Source organism: Micromesistius poutassou (assembly GCF_964030765.1).
Source record: "Micromesistius poutassou genome assembly, chromosome: 13".
NCBI lineage: Eukaryota > Metazoa > Chordata > Actinopteri > Gadiformes > Gadidae > Micromesistius > Micromesistius poutassou.
In genome coordinates, this window is record NC_140283.1 from 8,428,994 (window position 1) to 8,443,992 (window position 14,999).

The 14,999-nt window shown below is 44.5% G+C and overlaps 1 protein-coding gene across 4 annotated transcripts in view; it reads left to right on the top strand.

Annotated features, from left to right (window-relative positions):
* agbl1 (AGBL carboxypeptidase 1) overlaps window positions 1-14,999 on the top strand; it is a 103,044-nt gene that overhangs the window by 21,874 nt on the left and 66,171 nt on the right. For all 4 annotated transcript variants that reach the window (XM_084477082.1, XM_084477083.1, XM_084477084.1 and 1 more), the window contains one exon: window positions 6,589-6,626. In XM_084477082.1, coding sequence (XP_084333208.1) covers window positions 6,589-6,626 — 38 coding nt within the window. The remainder of the gene's footprint in view (window positions 1-6,588; window positions 6,627-14,999) is intronic.

Below are 14,999 nucleotides of genomic sequence, written 5' to 3' on the forward strand. Positions count from 1 at the left end.
AATGTATGTAGGTTAATGTTAATCTAAAGGCATGGTCAACAACCCGTTATAATCACACTATGTGTGCGTGTGTGTGTGTGTGTGTGTGTGTGTTGGTTCATGCGCGTGCGTGTGTGTGCGCGCGTGTGTGTGTGTGTGTGTGTGTACACGTGCGTATGGTGTGTGTGTGTGTGGACACACACCATAACCTGTAGAAACGTATTGCGTTTGACCTGTGAACCTCTCCTCCATCGTCCCTTAATGTCAAGGGTGACGTCTCGGAATCGAACGTGCGTGAATAACGCCGGCCGTTATCCGTTGGAGCGGTGGCGAGGCCTCACTGGCCGACGCCTCACTGGCCGACGCCCCACCTCACGATTGTCTTCGTGGTCTTAGCGGAGGGGTTGAGACGATATGTGAGTGTATGTGTGTGTGTGTGTGTGTGTGTATGTGTGTGTGTGGGTGGGTGTATGAAGAGCCAGATTGGGTTCAACAAGGGTAACAATGTTCTGTCAGTTGTCATGTCGATTTTATCACACACAGAGACACGGGCCGATGTGACAAGGGCTCCTGGTGTTTAATTAATGTGGTGGGTTATCAAGCCCCCATTTGTGTGAGTCCCAGTCTTTGGTATTTGGCTCCTTAAATCCAGTAGCCCACCGTGTCTTAATGCCAGACATATCAACCAACCGTTCCCCCGCCGCCTCCTCTCCTTTTCATTTTGTTCAACCTCTGGCGGACATAAACACCCCACGGTAAGTATTCCAAGGTCCCAGTCAAGGGGCGGTAAAAGGTGGGGAATTAGCAGCTGAAACGATTTCAGTTATTTAAATGCGCCCAGGCGAGACCTAGGAGGTGGCGACCCACGCAGTTTGGTTCTTTGGAGGCTGGGAGACTTGTCACTCACTTACGGCGGTTCAATTACCAAATGAACATTGGTCCACGGATACGCCGGATGGATCTGAACGATCTGTTCATAGTATTCAGTTCAGTCATCGTCCAACGCTCGTACGACTCGACCTGTCAGTCCCTATCCCGCTGGCTTGTAAACTGCAAGGTGCTGAAGCAATGATTTATATCCTCTGAAAGGCTGGACTAGACATTTCATGAGCTGGCATAACCAGGGTGACGCCAACCGGAAATGACCCTTCAAATAATTGTGATTAAAAAAAACAAAAGACGGAACCGACTTTACTAAAGCAATACACAATGTACACAATATGTAGCCTGCTGTGTTTGCTGTTGTACTTCCATCCCAATCCACTATATTCTATCCAACAAGTCTATAATTCCCTTCATAATTGAAGCAGCTGTTAATAAAAAAAATGTTAGAAAAGCATTTCTTCTCTCCCATCCCAGGTTGAAGACAATTAAAAGCAATTTAGCAAAGTAATGGACTGTGCTGACTCGAATCTAACTGGATGAACACGTCTCCAGGCAGTCACCATGTGGTGGTGGTGAAAAGTGAGCGCCTCCAAAACATCGGAAAAACTTTTCTGTCAGCTCACCAACCAATGCTTTTCAGGGCAACCGATCGTATTTTAGATGGAGAGGGACTCCTCTGCCTTGTTGACAAGAAGATGGAGGGGAAACTTGTTCTTGCCTTGTCTGTCCATCCAAAAATTGTGAAATCTATATAATAAAAAGCAAAGGGGCTACACCAGTCTACACACTATCATACAGAGGAAGTTAGACTAGGCAAGACTAAGTAACCAAAGTGAAGTGTTACATCTTACATCACTGGCGGGGTTAGTTATATCACTTGGAGGGCTAGATGTAACACAGCCTGAGGTGATTTAATAGTCGATAAATTAATTTGATAAAATGCACTCATACACTAAATACAATTTTTTATGACATTTGGTTTGGTAATATATTAAACTTTGAAGTAATTAAAAATCTTGACATCATATGGACTTATTATGTTTGATTATTATTAACATTGAATTATTTATTTGACGTCCTCATGATGAAGTCAATAATGCCGCTTTTCCACCGACAGTACCAGCTCAACTCGCCACGACTTAGCGTGGCACGACTCGGTTTGGTTCCAGGCACGTCGCGTTTCCATCTAAAAAAGTACCTCTTCAATGTGGGCGGGTCGTAGAAAATAACCTCTCCAACATGGGCGGGATTCCCGGGAAATCTGAATCTGATCAAGACTATTTCCTGATTCCCGGGAAAGGTTATGATGGGAAATAAAATAAAATAAAAAGCGCAATGACTGCGCGTCTGTTGTCATACGGTAACGTTGATCGAGGCGAAACTCGAGCCCTGGGAAAGGAACGACACTAAAACAAAACAGCGAAACGCTGATCCGTGTCCCCCTCGGGAGCGGGTCTGTGAACTCCAGCCACGCCGGACACACACAACCACGCCGGACACACGCACAGCCTAACTCTAGCCCCGGGAAAGGAGCGACACACATGGCGAAACGCTGATCCGTGTCCTCCTCGGGAGCGGGTCCGTGGACTCCAGCCACGCCGGACACAACTTAACTTTGAGTGATTATTCCTGTTTGCAGCCACTGGCCAATCAGTGGCCAGCAGCCTGTTTACGTCACACAAAAGTACCTACTCCACTCGCTTGGAACCTCGACAGAGGTGGTACTAAAAAAAGTACCCGGTACCAGGTACCAGGTACTTTTTTTGCCAATGGAAACGCAAAAAAAGGCGGGCCAAGTCGAGGCGAGTCGAGCTGGTACTGTCGGTGGAAAAGCGGCATAAATGTCAACAGAAATGGTTATCTGCTACTTCCACTTGCATTGCTTTCTATTATGCGGCATAGCCCTCAATTATGATTTTAAGTTTTATAGCTGTAACACTTTGTTAAAACTATCTCCACCAGGTGCAGTCTGTTTGCCTGGCTGGCTATCCCAACAAGCTGCAATGCCAAGTCAAAACTAGGCCTCATGATAGTCAACAGGATGGTGATTTAAACAATATCCATTTGGATTTGCTGAGGCACACTGTCAACACAGTAATCCTTGTTTTACTTGGTAGGTAAAACACATTTTTGTTTGTATCACTGTCAATTTGGCCTAAATTCCCATGGATCCGGCTCAAATGAGGAGGAATATCACACTGTGGTGCTTATACAGGAAACCCATGGCTGTACCACCAAATAGGTCTGTGTGAAATTCAACTCTGTGTTAGGAGTTACCCCACGCACCCCTAGCTTGCGTGAGGGTAAACAAATGGATCCAGCAGAAGGGCATTGTTGCGTTGGTACTGGTCTTTAACACTAATTGTTCTGTTTTGACGTTCACGGCGGTCATGGAGATAGTTTCACAATATAAACAAGGCAGGACCCTGTAGGACCCCGCTAATGACTGCTGTGGGACCATGATGACCTCATGGTACCCCTCTTCTGGTGACGGACTCCAGTTCACTCACTGGTATATCCACTCTGGGCTGTTTTGGTTGGTGAACCAAGCTAACGTGTACTCTACTGCTCTGGCTCTTTAACTACTCTGGGCACTGACACACATTCTAAACTAAGGCGTGTGCATGCACGCACGCACACACACACACACACACACACACACACACACACACACACACACACACACACACACACACACACACACACACACACACACACACACACACACACACACACACACACACACACGCGCGCTCTCGCTCTCTCTCTCAGATCCCTAATTCGATACGGCCCTACATCTGCTAATGCCATCCTACATTGTTTCAAGGAGCCATAATGATTTCCTCAGCGTATTAGCCCTGGGAGACCGACTGTGTTGTTTATTTGTTAGACACTTGCTATGTACTTTGTCATCTGTTTTGTCAACAGCTGAATTATCAATACATTTTACAGTAGTTTGGTAAAAAAAAATGCTGACGCATCTGATGAAAAGAATAATTAATGCCCTGCATGGCTGATGGCAAAAATTAGAAAAATCTGAGACACACACAAGACTTTGACTCTCAACTTAACGCATAACTAAGAAAGACAATGATTAATGACAATGATTTGAATAGATTGTGTGGCCTTCCCTCCCTGTCTCTTGTGTGTGGGCGTACCGTCCCAGTTCCTCAGCTTTTGCTTGTGGGAGTATCTGTCAAGCCTACTACTAGTACAAATTATACATTACTGCAAACATAAACATAAGTTACCATCTAGGGAATGTCGATATGCCATGCTTTGGTAAATGTATTCTTTTTTTTCTGTTTTCTGTACCATAAAGCATTCCAATTAACTCATAAAACAAGCCATGTATAAAAGCATCCAGGCAGCCTCTAAAACCAGCCTCCTCATATTATTCTTTCTCACTGACGTTTCTCTGTAAATTCCCACAGACTTATTTTATGTAGGGGGGGGGGGGGGGGGCGGGGGGGTACACAAGCCCTCTGTGGTATTGACCGAAATGAAGAGATTGCGGATTGCAAGTATAGCTGGAAATAGTTATTCTTCTGCAGGGGTGACTGGGGCTCAGTCTGCGCGGTGAGCTCAACGATCCTGGAGGGAACCTGTAGCGTAGAGCCACTGCTGCTCCAGCCCTGACAGCAGCCGGGCCCAGGTTCCTCCGACATTTGTTCAGGATTCCCCTTGGGTCGACTCCCCTCAGAAGTGTATCAGACATGACAAACTCGGGAGGAGACATAAGTGGGTTAGACCCAGGACACGCCAGTGGAGGGATTATATCTCTCCCAGCTGAAGACTTAGCGAGCCCCCCCCCTCCCTATCCCCCCCTTGTCCCGTTCCCCCGCCTCAGAGGGAGCTGGTGTACATTATCAGGCAGGACTGCAGTGTCACCCTGATTGACGAAGCGGGAAGGGAGATGGCTGGATGCATGGACAATGGAATAATTGTCTATGGGTGTGAGCGCATCGGCGCTCCAATTAGCTGCGTTGCAGTGCGGCGGAGTGGCTGATGGTTTTGGGTTAAGCTGAACTCTGCTTAACCGCACGCGCCCCGCGGCCCTCCAGAGACGGAGACGTCCTCCAATCTTTCGTTTCCAATGCGTCTTGGCTTCATGAAGCGACTAGAAGTCAGGATTTAGACCGTCACTGCGGCCCCACGGCTGCCTGCCAACGTGAATAGGTTGAGCAAATTTGAACTTTATGCAAATGCTCAGTGGCATTTCATGAGCAATGGCCAATCAGAAGATAGATTTCCTCGGGTTCTCAATCACAAAAGGAAGGAAGGCTGTTCCTGTTCCAAGTGGTACATTATGTCATGCATCGTCGTGCCTTTACGTGGGACATAAATATGACAAATATGTGCAGGCTGGATCTATGCTTCAAATGTTTGACCCTCACCATAGACCTAACCCTTTCAACTGAAGTCGGATGGTATCTTTCGAATGTCTTTCGTAAGGCAACAATAGCTTTTCAAATGGTGGGAGGGTTTATTACGGTGGCTATGGCAGAGCTCTGACTTGGTATTTGAATCTACCCTAAAGCAAAAAAAAACCTTGCTTTGAGTTCAATTTGACAATGTAATTGGTTAAATACTCAGTTAAAGCCAGTGCAGGCATGTGTCATCACTATGTAATACAGCTGTATACCAGAAGTACCAGTAAGCACACATACATCTCTGGATGCAAATATATAACAAAGAGCTTCATTGAATAATTGTATGCTTTTTCTCTTTTATCTCATTATATTGAGGTAATTCAACTATATGTCGACCAATTTGGACTGAAGAGATTCTTTATTCTTTTTATGGGAACTCTGAGATTCTTTCAAATTAAAAAGAGAAAATATCCCCATTTAAACCTGAGATTGAGAGTTTGTTATCCGCTCGTAAGGGATTGTCCCTGGGCTCTGTTTCAGGAGACAGGGATTCCCCAGTTCAGTGACAGCTTCTTTCGTCTCCTTGCATTTTGATTCATGTGTGTCTCTTGCTCGGCATTTCATCATATCATATCTGCACAAAAGTAAATGTATGGCGACTTGTTTAAACAGTGGCACTTGTGATTAATGTGGTATTCTTGCAAGCACACACACACACACACACACACACACGCACACACACGCACACGCATATGCATACGCACACACACATGCACATGCACACACACACACACACACACACACACACACACACACACAATGAAATGCAGTTGCAGAGGCCTAAACATGACCAAATTGGCTGTTATTACTGTCACCATTAAATATATTTTGTTTCATACGCAGCAGGACAAAAGAATGATTGGTTGGACTCTAATTCACATTATTCTGTGTGTGTCTATGTCTGTGTGTGAGTGTGGGTGTGTGGATACACATACACATGCATTTCGCATTTCGCATACAAGACTGTGTGTTAACACAGCCTTGTGTGTGTGTGTACAATGTGTGTACAATTGGAAAATAGTGAATCAGTGCTGGAAATGAAGCATTTGTTGTGATTTGAAGAAGGCTTTTCATTGAGATAAGTGTGTTTGTAAGTGCATGTGTGTACGTGTCCCTGACCCCACCCCAACTCATGGAGAGCATGTGTGCAGGAAGCCATATATAAACCAGCTTTGTTTTCCGATGTCTTGTTGTATTTATGACTAATCCCTCCCTGCCTTCCTCTTTTTCCTCTTCTTCTTCTTCTTCTTCTTCTTCTCCTTCTCCTTCCTCTTGGTCTCCTCTGTTGCAGGGCAGCGATTGATGCCTTGGCTGCTCTGCTGTGCACCAGTAAGTTGACCCTCATTATTCACCCGCCCAGATGATGCTCTCTTGCCCTTAATAGAGATGGAGTGCTGGACTCTGTGCTAATCAAGCACCTTCCTCAGCAGAACACTGTTTATAATTGAGCAACATTAAGCTATGAGGCAGTGACACACACACACACACACACACACACACACACGCACACAGACACAGGCGATATGACGATGAATCATTTTTCAGAATCTTTTTTTTTTAAATCCAATTCCAAACAGCAACATCATGCAGAGTTATTCCACTGGTGCACGCAATTAGCTATGGGAGGTCATCATTTGCGTTTTGCATGACACACCCCTTTCAACGCACATATCATTCAAACCCTTATACATGGATTATAGCTGAATACAGACAGATATTCTAGACATATATTAATGATCATATAATACTAACTATGTTAGTTTAGACCTGGAAATCGATTCACATTAGAGAGTGACACCCAGAGTCTCAAGGTAGTTAAACCTCAGAGTAATGCTATAGATTATACATTCATAGAATAACTCTTGAGAGGGTGAGGTTAGAGGTGAAAGGAGAGAGTGAGAGGATGAGACTGAAGGAAAGAGTGACAGAGAGAGAGAGAGAGAGAGGGAGGGATACAGCAGGTGCATAGCCCCATAGAGGGAGAGAGAGCAAGAGCGAGAGAACTGGGGAGCGCGGGAGAGATACGGTAGGTGCATGGCTGTAGAGGGAGGGAGAGAGCAAGAGAGAGAGAACCAGGGGGAGAGGGTGAGCATAGCCATGGAGGGAGTGGGGGCCACACGGCTTGACGTGTAACTGGTGAATAACACATTAGCAAGGCGACCGGGATCAAGACTCTTACAGTCACAAACAAGGTACATATTGATTTTTCTCTTTTAAGGTTGGTTCGAAATTCCTCCACAGCCACAAGTGCAAAACATGACTGGTGTGCTGGCCTGTTATTTAGTCGTGGTCCTTGGGGGCCAACTCATGACTCATGGTTCATTGTGTTCTTGTTTATTGCTCAGAGTGCGATTAGCACAGATCAGGATTCTGCAGAAGCCATGACACTAGACGTAACAGAGACGGTCATAGAGGAAGACACAGACACGCATGTGAAGTGAACCACATTATGTATTATGTATGTGCGTGGGTACAGTATACAGTATGCAGTGTGCACTGTGTGTGTGTGTGTGTGTGTGTGTGTGTACATATAATGCAGTTTCATGGAATCAAGCATGATACCACATCCCATTACAGTGCATTGGTTTCACTGTAATGTATGTGCAAAGAATTTGGAGGGAGGTTGTTGGAGGCAGGGATGGTCTTCCTCTAGTACTTGGCTTACTGCTGCCCTGCATGGCAAATATGTAAATTTGGCTGTGAATTCACTCCAGTAAAAAAATAAAAATAAACACCGGGTATGAACCTCTTTTTATATTGACACAGCCACCCTGAGTGGAACGAATTAAATCTCCAAGCTTGACAGTTTCAGAAAATGAAAGATTGTCGGATACTCTCTCTCACAACGCATGCCTCTCTCGCAGGTGTCTGCTCAGTGCACCACCAACACCCACAGAAACAGGTTTTACAGGTTTTATCATGATTATTTGCAATGCTATAATCAGCAACCGCGGGTCTTGCAAAGCTGTACAAGCTGTACCCATTTCACAAGATCCTGTAATTATCAGGAACACGCATCGTGCCGGTTACATAATGAGTACAATACTTTGATGGCCCTTCAGTATACACACTATATACTATACTGCTGAAATTAACAAAATATCAACCTCAGAAGATGAACATGAGTAACAATGTTTTAATACAATGAGGATACATGCAAAATTGGGTGTATCCTGGCAGGCAAAAATGTGGATAAATGGCAATGGAAAATAATGATTGCCTAAGTGTATCCCCCCCTATTTTGTTTCCTGTACTTACTTTGGTCATTTTCCTTTCTCTCTGCATAAGATGTCAGTTTTTTGGCTAGTTGAACGAGTTATGTAAGAACACTGTCTTATTGACAATGATATAGTTTGGCCTTATGGGGTCAGTGTTGCAGCATTTCAAAAATCCCAGCTGTGCACCGAGGTGCATAGAAACTTATGGGAGACAAAAGTTGTGATTCACCGCACACACGTACACACGTACATACACACAGACACACACAGACACACGTCTGTGCGGGTCTGTTTGCATGCATGTGGCTGTTTTGTTTTACTCTCAGATTGATGAGCACGAACAGACACACAGACGTCTCTCTTGCTCTCTCTCTCACAATCTCCCTCCATCGCTCTCTTTCTCTTGCTCGTTCTCAAACACACACACACACACACAAACACACAAGCGCACACAAACCCTTTTTTTTTAACGATGAGCTTTACATTTTATCTTTCTTTAACCCGGCTTAATGTGCGTTTACTTTGCCATAGCCACAAAATATCTCCCTTTACTCCCCTTTTGTCCCTTCTTCCTCCCTCCTCTCTTTCCAGCTCATCTTTGTGTCACCTACCTGCATATTCCTCTGCCTGCCCTGCCCACACAATCGTACCACCCTCTACCCCCCCTGCCACCTCCCTCCCCTCCTCTCCTTTCCCCACCCCTCCCCTCCCCCAAGCACGCCTCCGCTCCTCTCCCCTACCCCTCCCCCAAGCACGCCTCACCTCCTCTCCTTTCCCAACCCCCTCCGCCCCCAAGCATGCTTCCCCTCCTCTCCTCTTCCCCTTCTCTCCTCTCCTCATTTTCCCCCTCGCCTTCACATCCCCTCCCCTCCTCTCCCCACTGCTTCTCTCCTCCACCCTCCCCCTCCTCTCGTCCTCATCTACCCCCCCCCCCCCCCCCTCACACTTTTCTTCCCATCCCTCCCCTCCTCCACCCTCCCCACCCCCTCGCCCCCCCCTCCCCACCACCCCGCCCATCTCTCCAGCATCTTTAAACATGCTCTTTCCCGCGGTGACGCCGTAATTTATTCCCTTTGAATCTCAGCTGCGACACGGCAGACAAACAACGCTCTGTGTGTCGGCGACTCGGAAGCCGAGGTCTCCTCGCGTTACTTTCCTCCAAGCCAAAGACCGCCTCCCCCCCCCCCCCCCCATCCACGCCTCCACGCCCACATCATCCACATCCCATCCCCCCCACCCTGCTCTGTCACGCCGTTCAGAGCTGCCCGTTGCAGCCAGTGAAACCATCTCAACTTCACCTCAACAGCAGCACACAAACTATTATGTTGTGTGCGCACACACACACACACACACGCACACACACACACACACACACACACACACACACACACACACACACACACACACACATATACACACACACACACACACACGTGCCCACACGCATGCACACCTCCTTGCACCATGCATTCACCATCACTAGTATGTTTAGAAGGACCCGCTGAAAAAAATTATATAATATTTTTATATAACGTATCTCCCAGTCTTCCGGCAACACAAATTGGCTCAGGGCTCAGACAAGGTCAGACTTTTCAAGAGAGTTTCTGTTGCATTTCAAACAGTCATGTGGTCAATAAGCTGGTGCAACTGACAGCTAAATATTAACAATTCATGCTCCAGTCTAGCAACTGGGGCCAGGGCAGGGATGACTGGCGCATACAGCTGCATTAAAAAAACCTCTGTGCAACTACCAATAGGAACTCTACAAAAGAGAGACTTACAGATATGCTTTTTAAGCCTGTGCTTTCTTTCAAGTCTTTGCTTTCTTTCATTTTATATACATGTGGGTCGCCTGTATGGTCACCTCTAAGTTGGGCGGGGTGGTGGGGGATGGGGGATGGAGCGGGGGGGTGGGGGGGTGGGGGGGTGGGGGGCTCTGCATGCGGCGCTGGGGGTTTCATAGACCTCTGAGCCCTCCATGATTTATGCAGTATTGTGCTCGACTTGATGTCAAAGTGCCAATTTGCTCAGCACATCAAGAGCGCTGTGTTCCCTCCTAAACGAGAACATCAGAAATGAGCAGGTCTCACTGTTTCTCTTTGATCCACTAATGCGATGTTGGTAACCAACATAAAGGGGGCAATTACACCGCTATTAACCTATAGGGCTGCAAACTGTCAACCGTCAAATGTGTTGTTGTTTCACCCGAGGGGCCTGTCTTTGAATGCGTGGTGTTGTTGTACAAGCCCACAGAACGATTCCACTTCTAGCTCCACCTCCACTCCACATATTGCAGGTTCGCCAGCAGTTAAAGACCCAGACTTGTAAAAAGTTAATGTTTTTATATAAATCTTGAAATCCTGAACACAACTAGAAACATTGAACCCATTTGTTTTCCATTGCCCTCAGTTGGAGCCGAGGTGTCAAAATCCAGTGTGAGTTTCCTTTCCAGATGGACATTGGCAGGCTAGGTTTAAAAGCACAGGCGCTCCTATCAGGAATCAGACGTACAATCACTCACTTACCTTATGGCTCTGTGTCTACTCATACTAACATTGTTATTCATATGTTCTACTTATTTTAAGCGACAGCGTATAGTGCCGGCATTTTCCATGCTTTTACCTTGATATTTGAATGCCTGTTGCAGATGCCTTGCGGCAGTGGTATGGATGGAAATTCAGCTGGTTCATGTATCTGGATCTCACTGACGTTTCCCAGCCTGGTAGACCATGAAGACAGGGCTCTTTGGGCAACATTTTTATCGCCCCCTGCAGGTTGAAATCCCAGTGGGGCTTCAAAACACAGAGGAAACATAAAATAACTAATCTGATTACTTGGAAAAATTGCTGAAGCACATTCTTTGACCATTTTGGGGCCAGTGATGCTTGCAGGTTAGCATAGTAGTTCCTCACTGGGACTAAAGAGACATTTAGTCCAGCAGCGATCCAAAGAACTGCTGTGGTATAAGGGTATATTTTTTAGATCGATTCCATATTTTCATGTATTTATTGTCTTGTTTTTTTCTGCTATAGCTTTGCAAAAATCTGTCCACCAACAAAATCTCAAATGACAAGAAAAGGGGAAGAGAAAACCGGGCTGAGATAAGTTTAGTTTTATAATCCTTACCCACTGGGAGGACAGCAGGTGTAGAAAAAAAAAAACATGTTCTTTTGAGTATACTGTAGAGAACACTAGCTTATCGTTCCTGATCACTGAGCACAGCTAGCAGGGAAAAAGCTAAGTCTCACAGCCCCTGGGAGCACCGCAGTGAAGGACGGTTATGTTTAAATTACCCTATCCTGTCATATTGACAGAAACAGACAACCCGGCACGATGTGTTTCACGGTGGACACTTTTCTATTGGATGGTAGATGTCAGTTGTGAAAGAAATATGGATGTACATGTGACAGCGCCGGCCTGCACCTAACAACTGGGATGGCATCAGAGACTTTGGTGTGACGAGAAAGCTACTCATGCCTGCATGTCTTTCGGAAATTCATCATTCTCATGTTTAATCCAAAAAGACAAACCAACAGATTGCTAAAAAATATTTTTGTGTTTTGCCAGGCTGTGAGTTTTTTGTTTAGTTGTGTATTTTATTGTTGTGAGCACTGTCTCATACCATTCAATGTCCACTAGAAATCAATAAAAGTTTGTTCACTCTCTTGCCTCCCCATGTAGCCCTGGCCCTGCAGAAGAGTTAATAATAATAATAATAATATGGCACATCTAAAAATAAGGCAGGATTGAGTTGTATTGGAATTCATAGGAGAAGCACAGATTTCACTTGGCGTGAAGAGGATCATTACATTACTGCCATCAAAACTTTGTTTGGTTATTGGATGTTTGTCTTGAAGCCTGAGACACTATATCGGGAAATATATGATCATTATTATGATTGACGTTGACTGGCAGATCTGTGAGGTAAAGTATGAAAAGGAATACAAATAGCTAAGATATCTGAAAACTTTTGACAGGTAATTTACCTGAATAACATTTCCAACTCGTCATTTGACAAATATGATCAGTAAACTGACACACAGCAACCATTGATTTGCTTTCCTTAAAAAAAAACAGACACTCAATGAGTGTATAGGACCAACCTACACTCTGAACAGTGAACAACGTATAGAATAACATGAATAACTATAACAGCAAAACATTTCAAATCACATGTGAGTGAAATATTCGGGTTAGGAAAAAATCACACAACTGCTAGCCATATACAGTAAGTGTGTAAGTGTTCTCAATTTTTTTCTGTATTGCTTCATTCAAGGTTTATCATGCGGTTTTACGTTACCACAACGCTCACTGAGTGCTCACGCCCACACACCTACACACAGACATATAACTGCATGTCATTTATCTTTTGAACATGAACGTAGATGTGCTTCTGTGGACACACATTAACACAAGGAACCAGCAGTTGGCTCTCCTCAGCGGATGCTTTGATCCGTGCATGTGCATGCGTTCATGCGTGTGTGTGAGTGTGTGAGTGTGGGTGTGTGTGTGTTTACAGCCCCAACAGCTTTATTAATTATGCCTTCAGGCATTGAAAATCCTCATGAAAACATTCCTCATGGTGACACAGAATAACAGCATGGTGTTTTGAAATCAAGTCTCCTGTGGCTTTTTGACTGCGTTTTGCTGCCCATTTCACTTCATTATGCCAGCAAATTTCCACTCAGCATCAAAACTGAACTGCATGGCACTATATTGTCTTGGAAAATGCATTAAAACACACACACCCACACACGCTCGCACACACACACACACACACACACACACACACACACACACACACACACACACACACACACACACACACACACACACACAGCTACCCACCCACAATAATTTGCAATTTAAAACGTGGTCCCCAGATGAATTTAAAAGTTAGTGGCAGCACTTGCACCAAATACTTGGGCTTAACCGTTAACGGTTCAGTGCGTGCATTTCTAAGTGAATTTCTTTGGATTTTAGTACATTCATATTCAGGACAGATTATTTTAAGTTTTTTATACTTATAACACATCATTTTTTTTTTTCGTTTTATTTAATTTATTATTGTATCATTCATCAGTTGTATCACCATCTTTTCTTTATAATCCACATCAAATAATGTATCTCTTGATTTCAGTTCCAGTCTGCAAACAAATTATGCCTTTATTATGCAATAGATATAACTAGTCAAGTATCACAAGCAAGTACAGAATATTATCCTACTAGATAGATATCATGTTGTTATATTTTTGCTGATTGATAACTCATGAGTTGTACATTGTGTTCCTCAACTGAACACATCGCAGAGCTCACTCAAATGATCGATAACTATGCTTGGAGCTAATCCATCCAACAATACATCATCCGTGCGATTGTGTTTTCTTAGCCTAGTATGGACACTGCTGGATCTGACACAGCACAACGGCACACTGGTCGATGCACATGCATGGCTGCTTGTAAAGATAATGCATAGTCCCTTTAACATGTACTCCGCCCTATGGGGCTCATTAATGTTAGATTGAACCTAAACGCGTTTCAGACACAGTAGAAACTGTCAGGCCAATAAATATTTAAAGGTCACAAGAAAACAGAAGAAATAATGAGAAGTGCTAGGGGTAAGATAAGTGAGAGTTTTATATTTAGTTATATTAGTTGAGTTTGTACTTTGTATGTGTCATTTTGATTAATTTATAATCAATCGAGAAGGATGGGATTTTCAGTCCTGATTGGAATTTATCAAATATTATATTATGAATACGTGTGTGTGTGTGCGCGCCTGTGTGTGTGTGTGTGTGTGTGTGTGTGTGTGTGTGTGTGTGTGTGCGTGTGCATGTACATGTACACATGTGCATACATGTCTATGTTAATATATATTCAAACTTAACACTCATCACCACTTTATACATTTAGTAGGAATTTTTCTGGTTGAATTACACTTCCATTTATAGAAGATAACGTGGGCCTGTACTGCAACCATAAAAGCATCAACCTATTGCACTAGTTGCCGGATCCTTCTTAAGAGCTCTTTGGAGCCCTGTGGCTGAGCTGGTCAGGTCTGTTTACATTGTATACACTAAATGTTTACATCCTTTACAGCATTTATTTGGGGTCAGGGATTAGGCGTCAAATTAAAAAGCTAAATCAAAAGTGCTGTTATGCTCTCCACTGGGTCCTTAAGGTAAACATGCTAACGAGCAACTAAGCAAAAACAGCAAACTGCAGGGCACCACAAACTCTGGAGCATAGAATACCACACTGGCAACAGTCTCAGACTCAAAATACAGGCATTTCAGCAGGAAGTGACATCACTTTGGGATTCAATCATTCTCTTTTACATATTCTTCTTATTTGAATCCCAAAAAAATCATGGCCACCACTGGTAATTACGCCCGCAATGCTGTGCGCCCACTGCCATAACAACAGTCCTTCCAGCCCGTCGTCTCGCACGACGCACGCAAAAAAAACAAAAGCTAACAAGGCA